Source organism: Saccopteryx leptura, chromosome 3, assembly GCF_036850995.1.
Source record: "Saccopteryx leptura isolate mSacLep1 chromosome 3, mSacLep1_pri_phased_curated, whole genome shotgun sequence".
Taxonomy (NCBI): Eukaryota; Metazoa; Chordata; class Mammalia; order Chiroptera; family Emballonuridae; genus Saccopteryx; species Saccopteryx leptura.
The window spans coordinates 99,701,705-99,728,702 of NC_089505.1; the positions used below are offsets into that span (position 1 = coordinate 99,701,705).

General features: G+C 48.3%; 1 protein-coding gene across 2 annotated transcripts; it reads right to left on the minus strand.

The window, feature by feature from the left end:
* Positions 1-1,204: 1,204 nt before the first annotated feature.
* Positions 1,205-18,825, minus strand: LACTBL1 (lactamase beta like 1). 2 transcript variants are annotated; one of them, XM_066372049.1, is made up of 8 exons: positions 18,681-18,825; positions 18,319-18,374; positions 13,209-13,344; positions 11,800-11,909; positions 10,051-10,208; positions 8,771-9,009; positions 4,458-4,563; positions 1,205-3,083 (listed from the first exon to the last, which is right to left on the minus strand). In XM_066372049.1, exons 2-8 carry the CDS (start codon positions 18,328-18,330, stop codon positions 2,102-2,104), a joined length of 1,743 nt encoding a protein of 580 aa, XP_066228146.1. In that variant the 5' UTR covers positions 18,331-18,374; positions 18,681-18,825; the 3' UTR covers positions 1,205-2,101. The 2 variants fall into 2 exon arrangements, with proteins under 2 accessions (XP_066228146.1, XP_066228147.1); XM_066372050.1 differs by lacking the exon at positions 18,681-18,825 and having other exon boundaries at positions 18,319-18,438.
* Between the last annotated feature and the right edge of the window lie 8,173 nt (positions 18,826-26,998).

Below are 26,998 nucleotides of genomic sequence, written 5' to 3' on the forward strand. Positions count from 1 at the left end.
GATTCAAGCAGGGAAAGCCTAACAGACCCTAATCTTGCAACCCCTTCATGAGAGTTAAATAGTTAACAGGTGTCAGCATGTGGAGTCCTGGCAGAGTGACAGCAAAGGGCCTGGCACCCAGAGGGACTCAGCGCTACCCCTTTATTGCTCTCCCTGGGGCAACCCTGCTTTGCCTGTCAGGATGGGAAGCTCAACCCGAAGGTAGGGTGAGCTCGGCCTCCATCCATGGAGCCACTCTGCCCCCTGGGGGCTGGGGCTGGTAACAGGCCAGAGCTGAGCCCCAGAGAGGAAGCTTGGCAACCTGGGACTGGAGGGGGGTGGTGAGAATTGGACCCCTGGCTCCCTGCTCCCCTCCCCAGCTGAGGTCCAGGCCAAAGTGTGAGGAGCTGAAGACACAGTGATGGGGCAGGAAGCAGAGAAGGCTGAACCAAAGGTTATCTCCTTTTTCAGATCTCCCATTCCTGACATTAATAATACTGTGTCTCAGTCCAGGAGTTTGGCCCCAGAATTTCTCTATAGTAAGCACTCAGGAGCAGCCAATCTGGTTGAAATTAAGGACTAGTAAAAAAATTTTTTGAGGTTGTAGTTACCTAGTCAGTGTGCTATTTGTCTTTAGATTAAGAGTTTATTGGGAGGTGGCTTGGGGAAGGGGCAGTTAATGGAGACTGCCACCTCTAGGCACCACCACCATGCACATCTGATCACTGAATGTTCACAAACATGCAGAGATGGTTATTACCAGGGGTGTTTGTGCTGTCGAGTGTTTATCAACCAACTCGCCAAGTGTAGTTCATGAATATTGATTGACATTCGTGTTTAGGTTAAGGAGTGAGATAAAAGCGAAACAATGAAGGAACTTAACTCATTCCTCCATAATGTGTGATTTCTTCACTGAGTAAGATACTAGTTTCAAATACTGGAAGAGTATTTCCTCCATTTTTTGTGCTATTCTCCACATCACACTTTCAAATGTAATCTGCATTAACGTGTTATCCATCACTTTCTTAAGTCTAGACAATCCACAAAACAAACCAACCAACCAACAAACAAATCAAGCCCTGATTTGTAATAATTGCCATTTTCCATGGTGTAAATACCCCCACCAAGGCCAATTTCAAACTACCAACATGAGTCACTGAACATTGACTTGGATTAATGTTGAGTGTGGTCTTAATACAATTTATGCTATTGTAAATTTATATAATTTAACTTTTTAAAAGATTTTATCTCTTAATTTTGCAGGGAGAGGAGTGGAGAGGATGGGGACGAAAAGTATGAACTCATAGTTGCTTCACTTCAGTTGTTCATAACTTGTCGTATGCACCTTGACCAGACAAGACCAAGGTTTGGAACTGGCCACCTCAACATTTCAGTTTGATGCTTTATCCACTGTGCCAGCCACCATAGGCCAGGCTATATAACTTAATCTTTAATGATGGCATTTAATAACTGGTTCACAAAATTCCTGAAAATAGACAACTGGCTCCAGTACAACACTAGGTTGTTATCCCATTTTACAATGGTGGACACTGAGGCTCACAGAGATGGGGTGTCTTAAGAGCTCAAGGTCAAGTTGAATGTGGCCTGGTTGGAGTAACACCCAGCTATATTTTACACTGAAACTGAGTTCTATCGGCTGTTTTCCTAGATTTCCAAATTCCCTTCTCAGAAAGCTATGGCACCCTCTCTCTGCATATCTTTTCTAAGTCCCTAGAGAACTTCAGTGTCATATGCAGAATTTCCTTTTCCTCCTCCTCTTTCTTCATAACCAGCCCTGAGGCTGGACCTTTCCTCACACTATTCTGGGGACACTCAATAAGGCTGATTTTTTTTTTAAGCCCATATTTTGCCTTAGACTCAACAGACACAAAAGTACTTTGTCGGCGTGCTATTAAAGTTTCTAAATGCTTTACTTGAAGTTTCTGTACTTTGCTCTTCCTCTCCCACGGATAAGGAACAGTTCGCAAACCAGCTGTGGTCTGGGACCACACTCTGAGTAGCACTGTTCGACCTCGCTTTGTCAACTACAGGTTCTCTGTTAGATGTCACTCCCAACCCTAGGTTGGAAAGGCGGCAGACGAGGCAGAGAAAGCGCTGGAGGTCACTGGGTCTTGAATACCGGCTTGCGCAGCAGCCGCAACACCCGGTACGTGTTAAGACCCGGCACATCAAAGCCCGGGGACAGCCCGTGGCTGTCCAAGGGATAGAAGTTGACAAGCTGCCCGTGCTGGGCCTCGAGGGAGAGCCAGCTGTCGCCAAGCGGCAGCGCGCACGGGAACTCGCGGGCCACGTGCAGCTGAAAGACGCGGCCGCGCAGGTGGCGCAGCGCCAGCGTACGGAACGCGGGCGGCACCAGAGCCTCGACGCGGGGCCCGAACTGGCGCAGGCGCAGCTCGCCTGCCGGCCCGGCGCGCACCTCGTAAAAAGTCAGGTTGGCGAAGGTGAAGTAGCCGGCGAAGGGAAGCGCGCTGGGTGGCGGGGCGGGGCTGCGCTCGGCCTCCCGGAAGGCCGTCTCCATGGCCGGGAGGAGCACATCGTAGGCCTGCGTCACCAGGTCGGGTCCGGGTGGCCGCGGTCCGGCCACCAGCAGCACGAGGCCCAGGTGCAGGGGCGGCACCAGGGAGAAGGTGGCCGCATAGCCGTCCAAGTCGCCGTCCTTGCGGACCACGCGGTAGCCCCTTTGCGCGTGGAACTCCCAAGGTGTGCCGGTCTCGCTGGCGAAGTAGGCGCCGGGGCAGGACAGCAGCGGCGCCAGCAGCGTCGTGGCCACGTCGGGCCGCAGGAGCCTCTGGGGCCCACTGCCCAGGAGCGCCACGGCCAGCTTGGCCAGGTCGGTGGCGGTGGAGTACATCTGGCCGGACGGGCGGTACCAGCCCAAGTCGTAGAGCGGTGCCGGCCGCCCGCTGCCGTAGAAGCCCGCCGCCAAGCGGGCACGCACAAGAGGGGTGAGGTCGAAGCCAGTGTCTGCCATCCCCAGCGGCTCAAGCACGTTCTCCGATATCCAGCGCTGGTAGTCACCGTGAGCCGTGTGGGCTGCCAGGACATGGGCCAGAAGTGAGAAGGCCAGGGTACTGTAATGGCACCTGGAAGGGGAGGGGTGAAAACTGGGATGCAGCCCAGGATGAGCATGTCCGGGCGCTAAATAGCTCCTTCCCACCTGCTCAGACTGTCTGAAATGCCACCAAGGTTTCATTGGAGTGGGTGGCTGTCAGAGAAGGAACCTGCTTCACTGCATCCCAGATGGTCAGACCCAGCAGAGACTACAGAGATCACTAATTCTACATCTGGAAAGGGAAAGGTCCAGTGAGGGGCAGAGACTTGCCCAGGGTCACACAGCAGGAATGGGATGGGGGGAGCTAGGCTGGGCAATGTACCTGGGAAAGTGGTAAAACAAATCTCATCAGTGCTTTACACTTTAGTATGATTTATTTGAGCAAATGGAAAACTAGTCTTAGACTGTTCTGGGGGAGGGGGGAGGGTAAGTATAGCGATCTTGTAGATCAAGCATAAGAAACAGGAGGCAGGATTTCACCCCTCCCTTCCCCCAGCCTTGGCAGACACTAATGGTCTCTCTTCTTTTTCAGAGGAGGTGCAATTTCAGAATCTCTAAAATAGTGCCTCTAGGAAGCACAAGGACAGATGAAAATCCACAAACCTTTTTAGGCATTCCTGAGCTCTAGCCCGATCTCCCTTTTTCGCAGATGAGGAAAGTGAGGTTCCAAGAGGCAAAGCGCCTTCTCCAAGGTCACACAGCACGTTAGTGGCCAAGCTGAAAGGAGGACTCCAGCACTCAGATGCCTAAACGTTACCTGGGTCCTTTCTTCCTCAGGCAAGTGGGGCCTGAGCTTCAGCATTTGGAGAAGCAGAGGGGCAAATTTGAAAAGGGGCATCTCTTTCAAAAAACAAAAACACTAACAGGCCTGGAAGGGTGCCTCTGAGGCAGGGGAGTGCTAACTGTCCTCTGTCCAGCCTCACTGCTCCCAGAGTTGGCTTTTGTGTTCACTGGCCACCCCAGCTGTCCACTCCCTATCTCATCAGTATCCCATTTATTTCCATTATGGCAACTGACAAAATCTGTATTTACCTTGTTTATCTGTTTACTGATAAGAAAGTTCACTGTTGGCTCACCAGACTGCAGACTCCACGAGGAAGTACCTGGCTGGATTTGTTCACTGCTATATCTCAGGTTAGCACATTCCAGGCGCAGAGCAGGTGCTCAATAAATGTTGAGTTGAGGAATGGAAAGAACACGAGATTCAAACAGAACCTGATTTGCTGAACCACCCCTCTCTGGGCCTCAGACTGTTCAGCTGTGGAATAGGAGTTGTATTCAGTGATCCCGAGGTCTCTTCTGGCTCTGACCACCCAGGATGAGGTGATGCAGTCTCTATCCCGGGGGCGATGTGTCTCCTCAGGAGGTCTCTAACATTGGTAGAGTAGCAAGGCACACTCCTCACCTGGTTCCCGGGTCCGCTACCAGCACATCATCCTTGAGCAGGCTCAGGGCCTCCTGGGTGCTGCCCCTCCACAGCAGTGAAGTGGACCGGAGCCTTCTGGGAAGCCCTGGGGAGAAGCAGTGGTCAGACCTGCTGGGCCAACTGGGAATGGGGTAGTGGGCCTTTGGGTGAACCCCCCCACACACCTTCCATGGGTTGAAAAATACAACAACAAAGTCACCTAAAAAACAAATAGTCTAGTGTGGACTCTAATCCTGCTTGTGTTTCATTGGGCAAGCCACTTAACCCATCAAGCCCCAGTCCCCTCATCTATAATATGAATGAAATATTCCTCTATCATAGAGATGATGTGAGGATTAAGTAAAATAAAATGCTTAGCATGGTGCCTGGTCATAGTAACTGCTCAAAAAATAATTATCATCAACTATAGAAGTTTGATTCCATAAAGTCCTTGAGGTCAGTGGCCAAACAGCTTTGTGGAACTAGCTCCACTAACCACTGGACTTTTATATAAGATGTGACAAGTATGGGAAGGATCACAGGGTTGGGGATCTTTCCATTTATCCACTCAGCAATAGATTTTAAGCCTAGTTTGTGCCAAGGACTGTTCTGAGTACTGGGGATTCAGTAGTTAACAAAGTTCCTGCCAATGTAGAGTTTACATTCTAGTGGAGGGGACAGACAGCAAGCAAATAAATATTCACACTACAGAGAAAAATAATTTAGTCAGAGAATAGCCTCACAGAGAAGGTGACCCTTGAGCAGGTAAGACCTGGAGAAGGCAGCAGGAACAGCGAGTGCAAAGGTCCTGAGGCAGGAATGTCTTGGCATGTTTTAGGAATAGCATGGAACAGACAGTGTGGCTGGAGAGAAGTGAGAATGGGGGAGACTTTGGAGGTGAGAAATATTGGGGGTGTGAGTGCCAGATCCTATAGGGCGTGATAGGCTACTTGAAAGGACTTGGCTTCTTCTTTGAGTAGGATGGGGCCACTGCACAAGTTTTGAGCAGAGAAGTGATGTAATCCAACATATTTTATCAAGGTTACTCTGGCTGCTGCGTGAATACAGATGTTTCGGGATAATGGCCGAAGCAGGGAAGCCTATAAGCAGACTTCCAAAAACCCATGTGTAAATGATGATGGCTTGGACTAGGGTGCTAGCAGTGGAGGTGGTGGTGAGTGGATGGATTCTGGACATACAGGATAGGGCAAAAGTAGGCTTACAGTTTGTATGGAAAATAATACAATAATTAATAAATAATAGAAGAATAAACTCTGTGTTTCACGTACTCACACCTATAAAGCTTACTTTTGCCCCACTCTGTGTTTTGAGAGTGGAGCCAACAGAATTTGCTCCTAGAGAGGATGGAGGGTGTAGGAGTGAGAACTATCAGGACGACTCCACAGCCTTTGGCTTGAGCAACTGGAGGATGGAGTCCCAAGTCCTGGGTTTAAATTCTGACTCTAGCACTTCTTACTGTGTGACCCCAGGTCATGTGCTTTACCTCTCTCAGCCTCTATTTGCTTATCTTTAAATGGGCTAAAGCACCTGCCATGGTTTCCCTGTGAGGTGTTGCAAGACTTAAGAGAATAGATGAAAAGCTCCAGAAACGGGAGAAAGCTGTGGATGAGTATGGGGTCAACCGTAAAAGACATTGAGAGCCTATAACAGAGTTATTCAAGCTACTATGTACTTAGCTGGACCCTTTGGGACTAAGAGGAGACGTGTAGGATGTTTTAAAACTGACCAAACACTTTGAGAGCCCTGTGCTGGGTTTCCTGGGTACAGATGAAGAGCAATCCACAACATACCCTTAGAGGGAGCCTTGGAGACATATTATAACCAGGGATGGATTTAACAGGAGGCTCACAGAATTAAGCCTCAGGGTTTCTCTCTGGCATGGCCACTATTTTTTAATTGATAGCATTATATTTTTAAAGAGGACTCCCAAAATTATATATGCATCAGGCCCCACTGAACCTAGGTCTACCCCTGGCTCTAATAACCAGAGCTACATTGATAGGTACCTGCTGTGTGCCAGGTACTCTGCTAAGTGCTTTGCACTCATTAGCTCATTGAATCCCCCATAATAGCCAGAACTACAGTCATTTCATAGAGGAGAAAAACAAGACTCAGATAATTTAAGTGGCCTTCCCAAGATCACACAGGAGCAATTCCAGGCCACCCCATCCTCTCACTGAGCCCCAGGTTCACCATCTGCTAACGGAGTGATCACAAGCCATGTCCACTGACTGAGACCTCTGGCCTGAGCTCACTTTGTAAAATGATGCAATGGTGGGCATTTTCAGAAGAATCCTACCCTTTGGGGTTGATAGCTCAAAGACTGAAAATATGAGCAGAAGGCATTTTGGGGTGAGGTGCATGGTGCCTGCCTTCTCCTCCCTTGGCTGGGTCTTTCACAGGCAGCATAGCCCCCCTCCTGCCCACACACGTCCCTTCTTTAAACCAATCCTTAGTCACAGGTGGCAGATAGGCATAAAGGCCAATGAAAGTGCCTTCAGAAATTTTCAGAGCAACCCCTCAGCATCCAGCCTGTTCTGATTCACTACTGCCCAGTACCCAGGCCTACTGCTGCCCTTCCATCATGACGACCTCAGCTTGGCTTATTGCTTATTGCCTCACCACTATTCCTTTTATTATCACATAATTTATTTTTACTAAGTAATTCATTTACATGATTCAAAATTCAAAAGACACCAATAGTTATACAATGAAAAACTATTCTCCTACCCTCTCCCTAGCCACTGAGTTCCCATCCCTGGATACAACCAAATGTGTCAATCTCTTTAGTTCCCTTCCAAAGATTTTATACACACACACACACACACACACACACACATATATATATATATGACATGTGTGTTGTATATGTACAACACAGTCATGCATATACACTCATATATATGTATTATATGTATATATATTATTTATACATATGGTAGCCTACAATATATGCTGAGCTTTTTTCCCCACTTAACATTGTAGCTTATTCTATTTTTCTTTTTTTCTTCTTTTCCAAGTGATAAGAGGGGAGATAGACTGCCACATGTGTCCCGGTCAGGATCCACCTGGCAACCCTAGTCTGGGGCCAATGCTTTGCCTATCTGGGGCCATGCTCATAACTGAGCTATTTTTAGTGCCAGAAGTGGAGGCTCCACAGAGCCATCCTCAGTGCCCAGGGCCAGTGCACTCGAACCAATCAAGCCATGGCTGTGGGAAGAAGAGAAGGAGAGAGAGAGAGAGAGAGGGAGAGAGAGAGAGAGAATGCCAAGGGGGACGGGTGGAGAAGCAAACGATCACTTCTGTGTGCCCTCCAGCCAGAAATCAAACCCAGTACATCCAAACGGCAGGCCAATGCCCTACCACTGAGCCAACTGGCCAGGGCTACCTTATTCTATCTCAATATATAAAGAATATTATTACTCTTATAAGGGTCTACAGAGTATTTGATTGCATAACTGTATCATAGTTTATTAATTAAGCCCCCTATTTATAGATATTTAGGCTTTCATCTTTTTGCTATTACATACCTCCTTACCACACACATGTATGAGTATACATCTATAAGAGAATTTCCTAGAAGCGTCAATAATAAGTTAAAGTATATCTATGTTATTAATCATTACAGATATTGCCTAGCGCCCTCCCTACAGGTTGCACCAACTCAAATTCCCAGCACTAACATTTAAGAGAGCCTATTTCATTATAACCCCACCCACTCAGTACACCCATCATTTGGGTCTTTGCCGGTCTGAGAGCAGGAACATGATCCTCAGAAGTTTTAATTTGCATTTATTTTGTTATGAATGAGGTTGAGCATCTTTTAATATTTTTTAATATTCTTAAGAGCCATGTATAGTTTCTTTTTTGTGAACAGTCTATTCTGTTTCCATCCTTGACCCATTTTTCTGTCGGGTTGCTGGTCTTTGTATTGATTTGCACATGATTTTTATATGTCAAGGGAAATTAGGTCTTCATAAGAAAATTGTGTACAAGTATTGACTTTGTTGACTTGCTCTTGACCTAATAAGCAGATCTTGACCTGTCAACTTGCTTTTGACCTACCCACTGATCTTGATTTGTCCACTTGATCTAAATTCTCAGGCTTCACCTCAGTTTTTGCCTCCCCAGATCTTTCTACCCCGGCCCACTGCCCAGGGAGGGTGAGAGGGAGCTACGACCAGTTCAGTAGGCAGAGCAGAGAGTGAGCCTAGCCTGGCTGGAGGAGAATCTGCTCCTCAGTTTCCCCCCTCTGGAATGTTTGGGACCCAGATAAATTCAGAACCACTCACCTGAGAGCTGGCTGGCCATCCTTCGGAGGGTGACGGGTGAAGGCCTTGGGGCCGGGCCCACCTCCTCCAGCCCATCCATCAGGCTGTGTTGTTTAGGGGCTGATGCCATGCCCAGAGGGTTACTAATGGTGAAGGTGCTGGCATACCTCTCCAGAGGGTCGTCTAGAGAGGCTACGATGCCCTCCTCCCACAGGCGGTACAGCATGAGGACTGGGAAGATCTTGGAGACACTTGAGATCCTGAACAGTGTTGGGGGCACAAGGGTATAGATTCTATACTATAGAAGGTATCCTGTTGGCCCCACAACCCATCTCTACTGCCCTGAACCCCGGCCTCCAACTTTCTGTTGTTCAAGGAAAGCCCTGAGTCCGCCTTATTCAATGTCTCAGATGGAAATTCACCAGCCTCTGTAGAACTGGCTTTGGGATGCTTGAGAATATGCCAGAGACAGTGGGGCCGGGATGGATGGAGACTCTGGAGCACCTGGCCCGTCTCCCCCGGGCCCTTCCCACTGTGGGACAAACCTGGTCGGGGTCACTCTGCCTCTCACTGGCTGAGGGGTCTTGGGCAAGTACTAGACTTTCTGTAATTTGGTTTCCTTGTCTGTTCCACAGGTTGTAGAAAGGATTGAACAAAACTGTGCATGTAAAGTGTTTGGCAACATACCTGGCAGGCAGTAAGTGTTTAACAAGTGACAGAAAGTATAATTTTTGTCCTGTACTTGGCCCATAGCAGGTGCAGTGTGAATGGAAGTCCTATAATCCTCACAGTATTTCTGGGAGCAAATGTGCTCACTTTGCATTGTGAGCTTTAAGGATCCTGCAGGCGGCGCCGAGGAGGGGAGACTCTGGGTGTGCAGCAGAATGTCCCCTGTGGCTTCCAGCTGGGCCACTGCTGCCAGTTGACAGGGACCTGGGGCAAGAGCCCAGGCGCTGTTTCCAGTTCCACTGTCGCACATGAAAGTGAGGGAGGGATGGGACACCAGGGAGTCTCCTCTAGTTGAGGAGGTTTGGGGCTAAGGGGTCTCCAGAAGGAATTCCTTCCTGACCTGTCAACCCCTGTGATGTGATGTTGGGCACTCACTGGTCCTCTCTGGACCTCAGTCTCCTCATCTATAAAATTTTCAGGACTTAATAAAGGGCCCTGGCAGCTTGGGCCCTCTAGTCATAATGCTCTGGAGTCTCTCCACCTTCTAGGTCCTCTCTGTCCTTCCATCCCTCACCACCACCACCCCCCCCCCGCCCACACACACACAGGACCCTGGAAGTTGCCTCGCTGACCGGTACATGGTGTACTCATTGGGGGGCCCAGAAGCCGGGTCTGAGCCATTCTTCTTCCCGAAGTTTCCAGTCCAGAGCACGGTGTCATTGTGGATGACAACTGCAGACATGGCAGCCAGCCCTGGGGCCGACAGTGCCTGACGCAGGATCCTGTCCACCTTGGGGGAGAAGAGCAGGAGGCTCAGAGGGTGGGTGCAGAGACGCACCCCCTTGTCATCTGCACACCTGCCCATTTCCACACCACACCCTGTACACAGCACACTGCCTTCCGTTCTCCTAGCCCCTGTTGCTGGAGAGGAGCCCAGTGAGCCTAGAAACCGGGCCCATGTAGTGGGCCCCCACCCCGGCTGCTATCAGAACCACTTCCCTAGAATCTGTTTTCTATGTGGGGCTTCCTCATGAGAGTTCTGTTCAAAGAAGCATTTCCTTGGCAAAACATAAGAGGAGGGAGGAGACAAACCCTTCCTTGTCTGATGCCCTAGAAAACCTCCAATAGGCTTAGTCTGACCCTCTCATGTTGGAGAATTCACTATTTCTAGAAGGCCCCTGAGTTCTCTTTGAACATTTATTGAAAATACCTCATTCTTTTCCATAATGAAGTGTAATGATGATGACAACAGCTAACATATACTGGACACTTAAAATGTGCCAGGCAAAGTACAGAGAGTGATTTTCATACATTGTCTCATTTAATCCACATAATAAGTCAGTGCTAATTTCTCCCCATTTTACAGATGAGAAAACTGAGTCTATGAGATATGAAGTGACTTGCCCAAGTGGCTAAATGGTTAGTGGAATCAGTTAGAACCCCATGCTAGTTCTTAATTAACTGCCAATCACTTTGCCGAGTGATTTTTCAACTCCTGAATTGAGCTCTGTCTACCTGTAGCTTCACCCCTGCACTAACTTTGCCTCTCTGAATCTCAGTTTCCCCCTCCACAGATAATGATTCACAGAGTATTTCTCTGCACTGGCCTGCGCCTTCTCTTATGTAGAAGACAGTTTCCAATCCTCCCAGCACGCTGCTGCTCAGACACTTCTGATCATGTTTCATTTGTCTGCGTGTCTCTGAAGGTGAGTAACCCAAGTGGGTGGGGTCTGACTGGCACAGATTAGAGCTAGCTGATCACCCCCTCTACCTCAACCATCCTCACTAGTAAAAGTTATGTTGTAGATTATTTTGCTGTGGCCTCTGTGGCTCTGTCATTCTCTCTAATCTCATCTTTCTCCTCCCTCTACCCCACCAGACTGAATTTCCTCATAGTTCTCTGTTAGTACCTCATACCTAGTCTGCTGACTCTGGATCTTGGCACATGCTGTTCCCCCTATCTGGAGCACACCCTTCACTCCCCTAAGCTTCCTTCCTATCCACATGCACATCAATCAGCTGGGTATCTCCCATTGTTCACATCTCAGCATAGACACACTTCATCCAGAAGCCTTCCGTGACCCCAAAGTCATTTCCTTTGTGACCCCACAGTCCCCTAAACTTTCTCTGTCCTCACTCTTACCCCTGTGTCATAAATGTTTATTGTCTTGACTGTTCCCTCACTCCCGGACTAGTAGTAGCTTCTTCTAAAGAACAGGACAGTATCTTCTTCCTGCCCTGTGCCTGGTGTCCAGCTCAGAGTTGGTGCTCAAAAATAACAGGATGAATGCATAAGTGGATGAATGCCACTTCCCGTGCAGAGAGCGCACCCTCCCTCTATCACCCAGGCCCAGCGCACACCCTCCTGCAGCATCACTGACCTTTTCCAGGGCCTCCTTCAACACGGGGAGGGGGTGGGCCAGGGGCACCGGCTCAGGGTGCTGGGGACACATCCTCACAGGGGCAGAGATCGCTTCTGGTCCCGAGGAACCTGCAGGGAACATCTCATGGTGAGAAAGGGACAGAGATCAGGATAGGAGTCTAGGGGTCATTAGAGGAGATGGGAAGGTGGCAGCAAAGGCCAGAGCCATACCTTGGGGCCAAGTCTCCCAGTTAGCTGGCAACAGCCTCACCAGGAGATACCAGGGTACAGAGACCAGCCATGGGTATCAAAGGGCAAAGCGCAGAGTATTCGCAAAGGAGAAGTGACAGTTCCACATGCGCCATCTGCTGCTTGACCGTCATGATACCAATCAGGCCATAGTTCCTGGTGGCAGCCCTTCTCTCTTGCACAACCAGCTTCCTCGCTACGTGTGATCAGGAGACTTAGACAAGTTCCAGCTCCTTGGGGCAGGTTCAGCCATGTGTGTCTGTCTGCCTCTCTCCCCAGTTCTGATTATATGTTTGGTTAGAGAGATGGACTTGGGGCCCCTCTTAGGCTTCAGGCCTAAACTGCAAGGACAGCTCATTCTATCACCAGAGCCATGCATCTGGACATGGGGAACTTGAGTTTCATTGAGCTTTGGTCTGGCCGTATGGCTTCCTAGGGACATCGGGGGAGAAGGTGACAGCCTTGGCACAGCAGGATTCAGCTGGGAGGCCATCCCAGCGGCCCCCAGACCTCTGAGGACAGTGTGGAGTGGTAAGGGTACAAGCACCCTGCAGAGCTCACCCTTTTTAAATCTGTCCCCTGGTTCCCGAGTCTACCCAGAACTGAGACAAGACAGGGGTTCACATCACCATCCATTCTTTTAGCTCCTCCCACCTCTTGACTCTGGCTGTTTTTATGACTAGCCTTGGCCAAAATATGACTCGGAATTGATCCTTGATCCTGGGCCTTACAAAATTAAGCCTTAATGGGTTTTTGCTGCCTTGGAATACTGCCCCCTCCTGGACAAGCCTAGGATAGCAGCCTTGAGAGTGAGAGTGCACATGGTGGGAGAGACCCAGCCCTCCCAGCTGACTTGCCTGCTGTATTGGAGAAAACTCAGGTCAGACCAGCTGCAGAACTGCCAGCCAGCCAACAGGCTCACGAGAAAGAATAAATCACTTTGGGTGAAGCCAGAAGGTTTGCGGGTGCCATTAGGGTCCTCATTTTATACGCAAGGACTCAAGACACAGACTGGCGCAAAGACACACAGTAAGATTTGAGGTCTCAGCAGAGGCAGAGCTTCTGAGTCTAAATCTTTTGATAGTCCCTCTAAACCCTTGGACCAGGAGTGGCAGTTCAAAGTCCACGTGGACCCACTCGTGGGGGTAGGGGGACAGTCATGGGTGTTTTGGCACTCACCGGTCTTCAGCTTGGGGAGGTAATACTGCCACAGGAAGCAGCCAGTCATGAGCACAGAGAGCAGGAAGAAGACGCCGCAGGACGCAGGGAAGAGCCACTTTTTTCTCATCTTCAGCAGGCAGGGCCGCCAGCCAGCCTGGAGGGGGGGGGGGAGGACACAGGACACAGCCCCTAGGGGGTCAGCCAGAGGGAAGAGAGAGAGGGACCCCTACCCGGGCCCCGCCTATGCCTTAGGTTCACCCAGACACTGTGACATCTACAGCTTGAGGTAAATTCCACACCTGTGAAACCAATGTCTTCCCCAGTAGGACCTATTCAACAGCTCTGCCATGTGTGTACCTCTGCACCTCTGTGCCTTTGCACAGCCTGTTCCTTCTGCTAGGCGTGCTCCCTCTCTCCTCTGTACTGAGTGATATATCTAAGACCAACTCAAATGCCACCTTCTCCATGAAACCCTCCACAACGCCCTTCACCCGGGTCCCCTCCAAGGCACTTGGAACAAGCCTTCGTTATGATGCCCGTCCAGCTCTCTCTAGTACAGCAGTTGTTCAGCTACTATTAGCTTAGCTGATCTGCCTAATAGAGGCTGAGTTCTCCACAGAAGGGACCGCTTCACTCTCTCTCCTCCATGGCCTCTGGTTTTACCCCAGTTGTTTTATTCTCTGTGGTAGTCCCAGTGCCTAGAGTAGTCCCTGGCATGTCACAGGCCCTAATAAATATTTGTTAAATGAATGAATGGATGAAAACAAAACATTCTAAGCAGAGTTGAAGGCCTCTGTGTATGTACCCTTTGTATCAATAATTTAAATATCCTTCCCCTCCCTGCAAATGAAACACCCATTCCAATCTTGGTGTTTATCATCACGCATGCTTTCATGCTTTAACTGTGTTTATGCATCTATAAAGAGCAGGTGGTATTGTTTCGCACATTTTTGAGCTTATATAAATGATATCCCACTGTGTTATCCTGCAACTTGCTTTTTTCCCCCCGATTTGACACATGTAGTTCTGGATTATTCCTTTCAATTTCTATAGAGTAGAGTAGGCTGTTGTATGAATATACTTCATAGTGTAATAGAGCATGGAGTTGGGCCAGGCTGCCTTAAAAAACGGGACTATTTTATGCATTTGAGATGGGAGCGCTGTGCCTAGGAGTGAAATTTCTGGGTGGGAAAGTATGGCCATCTTCGGCTTAACCGGATTCCATCCAGTGCTCTCCAAAGTTGTTCCAGTTTCACTCCCGTCACCTGTGATTCTCATGGCTACTTTTAACTTGCCTTTTCTTTTTTTTTTTTTTTTTCATTTTTCTGAAGCTGGAAACAGGGAGAGACAGTCAGACTCCTGCATGCGCCTGACCGGGATCCACCCGGCACGCCCACCAGGGGCGATCCTCTGCCCACCAGGGGGCGATGCTCTGCCCATCCTGGGGGTTGCCATGTTGCGACCAGAGCCACTCTAGCACCTGAGGCAGAGGCCACAGAGCCATCCCCAGCGCCCGGGCCATCCTCGCTCCAATGGAGCCTTGGCTGCAGGAGGGGAAGAGAGAGACAGAGGAAAGCGCGGCGGAGGGGTGGAGAAGCAAATGGGCGCTTCTCCTGTGTGCCCTGGCCAGGAATCGAACCCGGGTAACTTGCCTTTTCTTGATTACTACAAAGGTTGGACACCTTTTCATGTGTTTACTGTATACATTGGGTTCTCATTTCTATGAGTGAATTATTTTTATGTTTTGCCTGTTTTTTTTTTCTATTCGATTTTTTTCACTTAGAGCTCTTATAAGTTGTAGATACTCTTGCTTATGGCTTGTCTTTTTGCATTGTGTTTATGATAACTTTAGTTGCAAATAGTGTAGTGGTGAATCTGTGGCCAGATTGCCTGATTTTGAATCTCAGTTCAACCACTTCCTTGCTGTGTGACCTTAAGAAAGTCACTTAACCTCTCTGTGCTTCTGATTCCTCACCTGTAAAATAGAGGTGATAATAGCACTCAGCTTATAAATGTGTAAGGATTAAATGAGTTAAAATATATAAAGCACATCGGAAGACCTATTAGTATTGTTGAAGAGAGGGCTTTTGTGTTGGTTTTGATTGTTGCCAATCAAATTTATCAACACTGTCTTTATTGGTTTCTCTTGGTGTGTGTGTGGTGTATTGAGTGTGCTTTAAGAAATTCTTTTCACCTGACTAGGTGGTGGCGCAGTGGATAGAACGTTGGACTGGGACGCGAAGGACCCAGGTTTGAGACCCCGAGGTCGCCAGCTTGAGCGTGGGCTCATCTGGTTTGAGCAAGGCTCACCAGCTTGAGTCCAAGGTCGCTGGCTCGAGCAAGGGGTTACTCAGTCTGCTGTAGCCCCATAGTCAAGGCACATATGAGAAATCAATCAATGAACAACTAAGGAATCACAATGAAGAATTGATGCTTCTCATCTCTCTCCCTTTTTTTGTCTGTCTGTAACCTCTCTCTGACTCTGTCTCTGCCACAAAAAAAAAAAAAAAGAAATTATTTTCACAGAGGTTCTAAATATAGAGTTTTATACTTTCATACAAAAACTGAGTTTCTATTCCATCCCTCTCTGCCCAATCCTTCACACTCCTCCACAGACAGGGTTGGTCACTTACTGTGTGCCAAGTGCTGTCCTACAGGAAACAGTCTGGCCAGAGAAGCTTTCTGTGATCCAACCCCAATCAACTCCAGGAACCTATTCCTGCCTCTCTCCCTCCCCTCCCATCTTTATGCACCCACACCCTGCATTGTTCCCCTCTGTGCCTTTGCACCTGCCATTCCTCTTTCCTCAAGGAAAGGCTGTTCTTTTCCACTCAACCAACTTGCGTTCCTCCCTTAAAAGCTAAGTGCAACTGCGGAGCCTTCTCCCTCTCCCCCAGGCAGAACCTAGGGCCTCTCCTCTCTGCACAGCCCGTTGCTCTCCAGGCAGCCCATTATTGCATTGTCACAGTAACCTGCGCTGGTTACTGCTGGCATCTTTGTCGGGCTTCCCGCTAGGTGGCGAGCGTCTCTGGCACCAGAATCATTCCTTCCTGGCTTTTATGGAGTGCCAACACCTGGCACTCCATCTGGCACTGGCAGGTTCTCAGAACTTTACATTGCCCTGCAAGTTGAAAGATTTAGGCTCAGATCTCAGCCCTGTTTCCTCAGTCAGTTGCAACTCCGGACAAGTCCCTGCTTGTCTTGGGGCCTCCGTGTCTTCAGCTGTTGGAGAGGGCTGGGCTACTCGTAAAGGGTTTACTTTAACATCTGGAAATCTTATTTGATTTCAGAAGTATTTTCCTGCTCTGGAATTGAGAGTTCACACAGAAGCCATTCTTTATTCATAATTTTCAAAGATTGGAAACAACCCAAGTGTCTTTCAACTGGTGAGTGAATAGACGAACTATGGTGCTTCCATACAACAGAACACCACTCCGCAAAGTAGAGCAACGCACTACCGATAAACGCAGTGACGTGGATGACTCCCAAATGCAGTGTGCTCAGTGAAGGAGGCCAGACTCAAAGGCTGCAGCCTATATCATTTCATTGTAGCATTCTGGAAAAGGCAAAACTATGGGGACAGAAAACTCAGTGGCTGCCTGGGGTATGGATGCAGCAGACTACAAAATCCAAGGGGGGACTTGGGGAGGTGATGGGACTGTTCTGTATATTGATATGGTGGTGGTCATAATTCATACAATTGTACACCAAAGAAGAGTGGATTTTATTGCATACAAGCAATACCTTAGTATTTGAAGCCATGAAAGATCTCAAGAAATTCGGTTGTCTGTACCTGGGTGTCAGAGGGGTGACATCAGACACAAGACTGTGCCTTGTGAAAGGAGGCTCTCTGACATTGTGGCAGGCTTGTTGAGGGGATTGGAAGGTGCTCCCCTCTGAGCATGGGCAAGGGGTCATGGGGGGCAGGGCCAGTGAGGGCACCCTGGTGGGAGGACTGCCTGATCTCCCATAACAGGCACCTCTGGCATAACATGTCCAGGTGAAGAGTGAAATGCGGCAACATTAAATGACTTGTTGAGGTCATGCGTGGCAAATGATGGAGCTGGGAGTCTAGCTCTGTGCTGTGCACACCCCACCCGCTGCCTGTGGCCGGGGTCTCTGCCCTCCTCTGGGGCCCAGCCTCGTCTCATTTCTGTCTCCAATATCAGGATTTATTCCAACAGACCCAAAGGTACAGCCAGTATTTAACCTCTAAGCCGCTCACCAGCTGCTCACATTTTGACTGGCAACAGCCATTAGGAATCTCTCTTCTCTCCCTTCCCAGCTAGAAAACACTGGCAGAGGAAGGACTCGAGAAGAGCCAGGCTCACCCAAACCCCACCCATACCACAGCTCCCCCAGCTCCTTCCCGGGGTGGTCTCCAGCCCACAGACCCTCCCCTCCTTTCTCCCTCCCTCTCTCTCTCTCTCTCTCTCTCTTGGCCAACCCTCCCTGTCCAGTTACACATTCAGAAACAATCTCCAAGGACGAACTCTGTGCTGGGCGCAGTTCTACACCCTAAGGCACAGTGCCTTTGGTCAACATCTGTGCCCTATGGAGCCAGCAGAGTGGTGGAGCGTTCAGACATGGGTCTCTGGGCCCAGGGAAAGCACGACTTGATTCTGGTTCTGACCTTACTAGCTTTGAACAAATGACATCACCTTTTTGAGTTTCCGTAATAGGAATGACCTTTGCTCCCACGCCCCACAGAATTTAGGTGAGGGTGAACGAAATGATGCGTGCAGGGCCCCTGGACAGCTGTTCACCAGTCAATAGTGAGTGTTGCTATAGTAATTTCTCTGGAGACAGATGTGAACAGATCATGGACACAGAGCTCGGGGCTCCAAAGTAAGCATGAGCCCAGCCTTGGAGCGGGGACAACGGGAAGGAAACCATTGTTGAACAGGGAGCTGGAGATGAGTTAGGGGCACTTGGGTCAGAGCCCTGGAAATGTGAAAAGGAAAAGGGGCAGTTTCTGGTTTGTTTTGAGAGCTCAGTGAGTCAATACATATAAAGCACGAAGCTTCCTGGCCAGTGGTACACACTCTAGAAATGGTGACGATGATGAAGGTGCCGTGGAGTGATCTGGCTAATATTGAAAACAAGCCTCTGTGGGGCTGTTGCTCACCTGGGTCTTCATTCTCTCCGAGGTGTGGAAGATTCCAGCTCGTTGAGGATTCAGGTCTATAGCCCAGGAGACACGGGGAGTGAGAAATTCAGTCAGAAGAACGAAGGCAAGGAGATCTTGGGATGCTGGAAAGAGGAAGGGGACAGAGATGCTGGGATGAAAGGGGGCAAAGCATCCCCTCCCCTGCATAAAGCCCCACATCACTCATGGAGAGGCCAGCTCAGAAAACCTGCGAGGGTGGCCAGCTGTCCAGGTCTGCCCAGGTCTGTCCCGACTTTAGCACTGAACATCCCCAATTCCTCAGTCCCACCTGGGAGAGTTGGTCAACCTGTAGACCCCCAAGGTGCTGAGCCCCAACTCACCCTCTTCTGGAAGGCTCAGGAAGGACAGGGCTATTCAGGCCCCACCGTGGCTGTCCAGCTAGTGCCTCTCGGAATCCCCCGCGTTCCAGGGGGTAAAAATGGCTTCCTGGGCTCTGAGGCGCAGGCTTCACCCAGGCTCCCCCAGGGGCTGGCTGGCAGATGTGGTGCCTGATTTCTCCAGCACTAAGCCCTCTGTGCCCTCCGCCATGGGGATTAGTTCCTGGGGTCCCTGGGTAGCAGGGAGAGAGGAACATCTGTCAGGGAGACTGGGCAGCACCACGTGACCCAGGATGCTCCAGGCTAGAGAGCAAAGGAACAGTCTCTCCAAAAAGAGTCTTTGCTAAGCCCAATATAAAAGAAACTGTGGGGGCTGCCAGGGAACAACCCACCCACAGGCCTCCCAGCCTCATCCACCACCCACACCAGCTCCTCGGCTACCTCGGAGGAACCTGGGGCTCCACGGAACACAGTCTGAGGATCACTGGGTCAGCCTCATTGATAAACATTCAGGCCTGACCAGGTGGTGCAGTGGATAGAGCATCGAACTGGGACGTGGAGGATCCAGGTTCGAGACCCCGAGGTCACCAGCTTGAGCGCGGGCTCATTTGGCTTGAGCAAAGCTCACCAGCTTGGACCCAAGGTCACTGGCTCGAGCAAGGGGTTACTCGGTCTGCTGAAGGCCCGCGGTCAAAGCACGTATGAGAAAGCAATCAATGAACAACTAAGGTGTCGCAATGGCAACAAAAAAAAATGATGATTGATACTTCTCATCTCTCTCCATTCCTGTCTGTCTGTCCCTGTCTATCCCTATTTCTGACTCTCTCTCTGTCCCTGTAAAAATAAATAAATAAATAAACATTCAGATAACTCCCGCCTGACCAAGCAGTGGCGCAGTGGATAGAGCGTTGGACTGGGATGTGGAGGACCCAGGTTCAAAACCCCGAGGTCGCCAGCTTGAGCGCGGGCTCATCTGGTTTGAGCAAGGCTCACCAGCTTGGGCCCAAGGTCGCTGGCTTGAGCAAGGGGTTACTCGGTCTGCTGTAGCTCCACGGTCAAGGCACATATGAGAAAGCAATCAATGAACAACTAAGGTGCCGCAAAGAAAAACTGATAATTGATGCTTCTCATCTCTCTTCGTTCCTGTCTGTCTGTCCCTCTCTCTGACTCTCTCTTTGTCTCTGTAAAAAAATATATATATATTTTCAGATAACTCCCAATTCTGTCACTGCCTGTATAGCCTTGGGTAAGTCATGCCCTCTTTGTTTCTTCAGCCATAAAAATGAGGATAATAATATCTCAATTAGTGTGAGCACTAAATTGCAACATACTTGTAAAGCAGGCAGCCCAGGACCTGGCACCTAATGGACTCCATAAAGGCTAGCTGCTTTTTATACCCAGCCCTTGGGGCACATATCCTATCTTTCTTGGTGAACATTCTAGAAAGTCACTGTCCATTGATATTAGTTGGCACAAAAGAGAAAATATATTTGCCTTCTTGGCACTAGATATGAGTGCACATTGGAATTACCTGGTGTTAACTTAAAAATAAAGCCTTTCAAAGTGAGAGGCTAACAAGCATTTATTGAGATCAGTAAGAAGAGCTATTTGGGAATCATTAATTCAGGTGGAAGCCCAAATAATGTTCTAATTAGACAAAGGCAATGGGTATTTATGAGAAAGGGAAAGGGAACAATTAAATTAGTTTCTAGAAGGAAGGCATTTCTATTGGCGCTGATAATATATAAAACATGGTGATGTTCATTCTAAGCAGTGTTTTCCATTTCAGTTCACTGATCATCAGCATAGTAGTCACAATAACTGCTTTCTTGTTATCTTGGCAGATGGTTCTTTTGCATGGCACAACGTTGCATAGGGCCCAGCCCAAGGTTATTTTATCCTGATTTTAACATTCCAAGGTTTGAGGTACAAGGCGGGATCTCAGGCACGGCAGCTCTGGCTCTTTGTTAAAGTGGCTCTATTTATAATGTTGTTTGTACTGGAGAGCTTTTAAAAAACACCACTGTCCGTGTCCCATCTCCAGAGATCTCCAGGGCTGCCGCCACGTGGTCATCACGATTTTTGAAGACTCCTCAACAATTCTACTACTGTGTGGCCAATGTTGAGAACCATTGCCCCAGAACAGTGTGTCTCTAACTCATTTTATATGTGTGTAGGAATAACCTGAGTTAAACTGTAGGTTCTGAGTCAGGGGGTCAGGTGGGACCTGAGAGTCTACATTTCCCACAAGTTCCCAGGTGGTGTCAATCCTGGTGCACGGACCACCCTTTGAGGAGCAAGGCTCTGCAATTCATGGGTTGCACCAGCCTCCACATCGTTATCTCAGTTGCCTCCCAGCCACATTGTGGTTGGATGGAGCTTGAATTATTACCTCTGTTTTGCTGATGCTCAGGGTCAGATATGTAAATGGGTGGAGACACACCTTCTGGATCTTCTGTGTCCCTCATGGCCAAAGATCTGGGCTGGCCTGGGCAAGGGGATTGATAAGTTAGAAGAGAGCTGAGTGGTTTTATCCAAACTCCACATTGTGTGGCTGGTGAAACAGACTCTGTGAAGGGAGGCCACAGAGCAAGTTGAGTGACAGCAGTGGAGCCGGGACCCAGGTGTTTCCCATTATACCTGCGTGCTTGGTTCATCCTGCCTCTGGGTCACATACTGAGTGTTGACAGTGGCCCAGATATAGGTGCTCAGTGCTTTCTGTTACTTCCTTTGGTCTTCACAACAGTCTCCTAGGGCAGCTTCTCTTCTGTCCCCATTTCACAAGTGAGGAAACCAATGCTCTGAGAAGTGAGGTCCCAGGAAGTGGGAAGACTGGGATTTGGACCCAGGAGTACTCGCTGTTTCCCAGATACTAATGCATCTCCCATCTTGTCTCCCCATCAGACTAGGAGGTCCTGTAGAGCAGTGGTCCCCAACGGTAACGGTCCGTGGGCCATTTGGTACCGGTCCACAGAGAAAGAATAAATAACTTACATTATTTCCGTTTTATTTATATTTAAGTCTGAACGATGTTTTATTTTTAAAAAATGACCAGATTCCCTCTGTTACATCCGTCTAAGACTCACTCTTGACGCTTGTCTTGGTCACATGATACATTTATCCGTCCCACCCTGAAGGCCGGTCCGTGAAAATATTTTCTGACATTAAACCAGTCCATGGCCCAAAAAAGGTTGGGGACCACTGCTTTAGAGCAAGGACCACATCTCAGCATGGTTTGTGTCGCCAGACCAAGGCCGAATGTCCGAGTCAGTTACCATATTTCTCCATGTACAAGACACTCCCATGTATAAGACGCAACTTAATTTTGGGGCCCGAAATTTGAAAAAAAAAAAGTATTACATAAAGTTATTGAACTCAAGTTTTATTCATTGTAAAATTCATACAACTCCTCATCACTGTCAAAACATCCATCCATTAGCTTGTCCTGTGTTTGATGACGAATCACTGTCTTCAACAGTGAGCGTAAAACAAGCACGAAAAAGTGGGAAAAGCAAGTAAAAAAAAAAATCTATAACCGCTGTATAAGAGGTACCCAGTTTATAGACCCCAAATTTTTCAAAAAAGGGTGCGTCTTATACATGAAAAAAATACGGTAATCCACTCCAGGGTTCTACAGCTCCTCCGACAAAGACTCTCAACCCCAGAACTCTAGCCCCTCTTTGAGAGCTTACCCATTGCCCCTCGCCGCAGCCCTAATGAAGCCTTTTCCCTGCCCAGACCAACCGTGACCCTTCCAAACTTAGCTAACTGGAATCTGGCATGTCATACAGAAACGTGACCACATGGTGGCAGTAGGTGACCATGTGTAAGATCTTCTGGCCCAGCCGGAGTGGCCTCTGAAAAATCACCTGTTTCTTGAGAGCTTCTCTCCTTCCAGGCATTTTGTCCAAGGACTTTCCTCCATGAACCAAGATAATCTTCACAGCAGCCCCTTGAAGGAGGAGTTAGTCACTCCCTTTATAGCTGAGAGAGATCACATTAGTCCTTGGCTTAAGAAACCCTCCATGGCTGCCCACTGCTCTTCAGAAAAAATCCTGATCCTCACCTACATAGGGTAAACCCCACCCAATGAGCCCTTGAGTCAGACTGCCAGAGCTGAGATTCCAGGTCCACTGCTTATGTGGCTTCAGTCGGATTTCTCGGCTTCACTTGGACCTCAATGTGCTCATCTGTAAAATAGGATAATGAAATAGAAGCTACCTCCTTGGGGTGGGAGCAAGGATTACATGAGATGAGGCACGTAAAGCACACAGTGCCGTAGCTGGCACACAGTAAGTGCTCAATAAACGATAGCCACTGTTATTACCCTGTGTCGTTTCCTTCTCCCAGGGCTCCAGTTCATCTCTGCCTTCTCCCTTCCTCTCCCTCCATCTCTCCTTCTCTCCTGCTTTTTCTCCCCACCTTTCCTATTCCCCTCCTGCCTCCTCTTCTCACTCCCACTCTATTTACTTCTCTCCACCTTTCTCCTGCCACTTTCAGAACTCATTCCAACAGTCTCCATCCCTCTTTGTGGTGTTTTCTGATCTCTCTTATCTGGGGAAAATGTTCAGGTTTTTAGATCTGGGAGCAGAACTGCAACACTGGTCGTTACACAGAGGGTTAGACGGTTCCTAAGTTCAACTGGACAAACTTCAGAAACTCTTGTTTGGTGCCTTTCTTTGCCCCTCCCCTAAAACTCTTTCTTTGAGTCACATCATTGATTTTAGAGAGAGAGGAAGGGGGAGGGAGAGAGAGAAGCATCAACTTGTTCTACCTAGTTGTGCCATTGATTGCTTCTCATCTGTGCCCTACCCAGGGCGCAAACCTGTGAACTCAGTATCGAGCAGGCGCCCTTGGGATCAAGCTGGCAACCCAGCGCTCCAGGCCAATGCTCTATCCACGGTGCCACCAGCCAGGGCCTGACTGACATTTTTAAAGGAGCACTTTGGCTTGTTGAGAGCCGACTAGAGGACAAGGGTGGGGCTGGGGATAGGGGCTTATTCCGGTGACAGGTGGTGGCAGCCTGGAGCTGCAGCGGAGGCGGGGAGAATGACCCAGATTCTGGATATGTTCTAAGTTAGAGCCAGTAGAGTTCGCTGAGGAATTAGAGCTGGATATGAGAAGGGAAAGGAGTCAGGAACAGTACCCATGTCTTTGACCTGAGCGACTGGAAGGCAGGTGTTGACTTTTAGGATGAGATGGGGAAAACTGCTAGCAGGAGGGGGTTGGGGCAGAGGGACAGTTCAAGATCGTTGTATTAACTTTGAGATGTCTGAGTGAAGGTGTGGAAGGAGGCAGTTGGACATATGAATCTGGAGCTTAGAGGTCTGGATCAAGGGATGCTTTAGAGACATTCGACCTCCCAGGAACATGCACCTTTCCTTTCCCCTTCCTTTCCCCTCTTCCTCCCTTTTCTTCTCCCCCTTCCCCCAGGTGCTTTACCTTTACCATTCTCTCTCCTAAGCTCCAACAGCCCCTTCTTTTTTATTTTTATTCAGTGATATTAGGGGAGGCAGAGACAGACTCCCACATACACTTCACAAGAATCTACCTGGCAAACCTACTAGGGGGCGACACTCTGCCCATCTGGGGCATTGCTCTGCTGCTCAGCAACCGAGCTCTTCTTTTTTTTTTTTTTTTTTTTGTATTTTTCTGAAGCTGGAAACGGGGGAGGCAGTCAGACAGACTCCCGCATGTGCCCGACCGGGATCCACCCGGCACGCCCACCAGGGGGCGATGCTCTGCCCATCCGGGGCATCGCTCTGTTGCGACCAGAGCCACTCTAGCACCTGGGGCAGAGGCCACGGAGCCATCCCCAGCACCCGGGCCATCTTTTGCTCCAATGGAGCCTCGGCTGCGGGAGGGGAAGAGAGAGACAGAGAGGAAGGAGAGGGGGAGGGGTGGAGAAGCAGATGGGCGCCTCTCCTGTGAACCTGGGAATTCCGCACGCCAGGCCGACGCTCTACCACTGAGCCAACCGGCCAGGGCCCGAGCTCTTCTTAATGCCTGAGGTGGAGGCCATGGAGTCAGCCTCAGCACCTGGGGCCAGCTTGCTCCAATCGAGCCATGGCTGCAGGAGAGGAGAGAGAGAGAGAGAGAGAGAGAGAAGTGAGAGGGAGAGGGGTGGAGAAGCAGGTGGATGCTTCTCCTGTGTGCCTTGACCAGGAATCACACAATGGGCTGGAGCCCTACCTCTGAGCCAATAGGCCAGGGCCTCCAATGGCCCCTTCTTTTGCCTCTGTAACTTGTCTCCTAAAGCCCACTTCTACCTCTGTAACTTTCTTTTTATTTTTAACATGAAATTTATTTAATTTATTGTGTTTACATAGATTCTAGTGTCCCCTCGAATACAACCTCCCCTCCCCCGTGTTCCCAGTACATCCCCCCCGTCTCCCTCCCCATAACGCCCTCCCCCCTTCCCTCCAGGATTTGCTTTTCTGCTCTCATCCCATCCTATCAGCCTGTCATCCCCTTTCCCTCTGTCCACTTTCCCTCTGGATCCTTTGATCCCGCCTCTGTCTCTATTCTCCTCAGCTCATATTGTTCGTTGGATTCCTCAAATGAGTGAGGTCATATGATATTTTTCTTTCTCTGCCTGGCTTATTTCACTTATCATAATAGTTTCCAGGTCCATCCATGTTGTCACAAAAAGTAATATTTCCTTCTTTTTAATGGCCCCGTAGTATTCCATTTTGTATATGTACCATAGCTTTTTTAATCCATTCGTCCACTGTTGGACACTTGGGCTGTTTCCAGATCTTGGCTATTGTAAACAATGCTGCCATAAACATGGGGGTGCATTTCTCCTTTTGAATCATTGATGTGGTGTTCTTGGGATGTATTCCTAAAAGTGGGATGGCTGGGTCAAAAGGCAGTTCCATTTTTAATTTTTTGAGGAATCTCCATACTGTTTTCCACAGTGGCTGCACCAGTCTGCATTCCCACCAGCAGTGCAGGAGGGTTTTCTTTTCTCCACATCCTCGCCAGCACTTATTCTGTGTTGTTTTGTTGATGAGTGCCATTCTGACTGATGTGAGGTGGTATTTCATTGTGGTTTTAATTTGCATTTCTCTAATAATTAGTGATGTTGAGCATTTTTTCATATACCTATTGGTCATGTGTACGTCCTCTTTGGAGAAATATCTATTCATTTCTTTTGCCCATTTTTGATTGGATTGTTTATCTTCCTGGTGTTGAGTTTTACAAGTTCTTTATAAATTTTGGTTATTAACCCCTTATCAGACGTAGACGTATTGTCGAATATGTTCTCCCATTGTGTGGTTTGCCTTTTTAGTTTGTTCATATTGTCTTTAGTTGTGCAAAAGCTTTTTAGTTTGATATAGTCCCATTTGTTAATACTGTCCTTTATTTCACTTGCCCATGGAGGTAAATCAGCAAACATATTGCTGCGAGAGATGTCAGAGAGCTTATTGCCTATGTTTTTCCTCTAGGATGCTTATGGTTTCATGACTTACATTTAAGTCTTTTATCCATTTTGAGTTTATTTTTGTGAATGGTGTATGTTGGTGGTCTAGTTTTATTTTTTTTGCAGGTAGCTGTCCAATTTTCCCAACACCATTTGTTAAAGAGACTGTCTTTACTCCATTGTATGCTATTACTTCCCTTGTCAAATACAATTGTCCATAAAGGTGCAGGTTTATTTCTGGGTTCTCTGTTCTGTTCCATTGATCTATATGCCTATTCTTATGCCTGTACCAGGCTGTTTTGAATACAATAGCCTTGTAGTATAACTTGACATCCGGAAGTGTGATACCACCTACTTTATTCTTCTTTTTCAAGATTGCTGAGGCTATTCGTGTTCTTTTTTTGGTTCCATATGAATTTTTGGAATATTTGTTCTATATCTTTGAGTATGTCATTGGTATTTTAATAGGAATTGCATTGAATTTATAAATTGCTTTGGGTAATACGGACATTTTAATGATGTTTATTCTTCCTAACCATGAACACGGTATATGCTTCCACTTGTTTGTATCTTCCTTGATTTCTTTTATCAATGTTTTATAATTTTTTGAGTATAAGTCTTTAACCTCCTTGGTTAAATTTACTCCTAGGTTTATTTTTTGTTGTTGTTGCACTAGTGAAGGGGATTGCTTCCTTAATTTCTCTTTCTGACAGTTCATTGTTGGTGTATAAAAATGCCTCTGATTTCTGAGTATTAATTTTATATCCTGCCACCTTGCTGAATTCATTTTATTAAGTTCACTAGTTTTTTTACTGCGACTTTAAGATTTTCTATGTACAGTATCATATCATCAGCAAATAATGATAGTTTTACTTCTTCTTTTCCAATTTGGATG

Coding starts and splice junctions, on each gene's coding strand:
- LACTBL1 (XM_066372049.1), bottom strand. Junction 11,910..13,208: donor CCTCCCCAAGCTGAAGACCG/GTGAGTGCCAAA, acceptor TGTTCCCTGCAG/GTTCCTCGGGACCAGAAGCG. Junction 3,084..4,457: donor GTAGCGGACCCGGGAACCAG/GTGAGGAGTGTG, acceptor CTCCCCTTCCAG/GTGCCATTACAGTACCCTGG.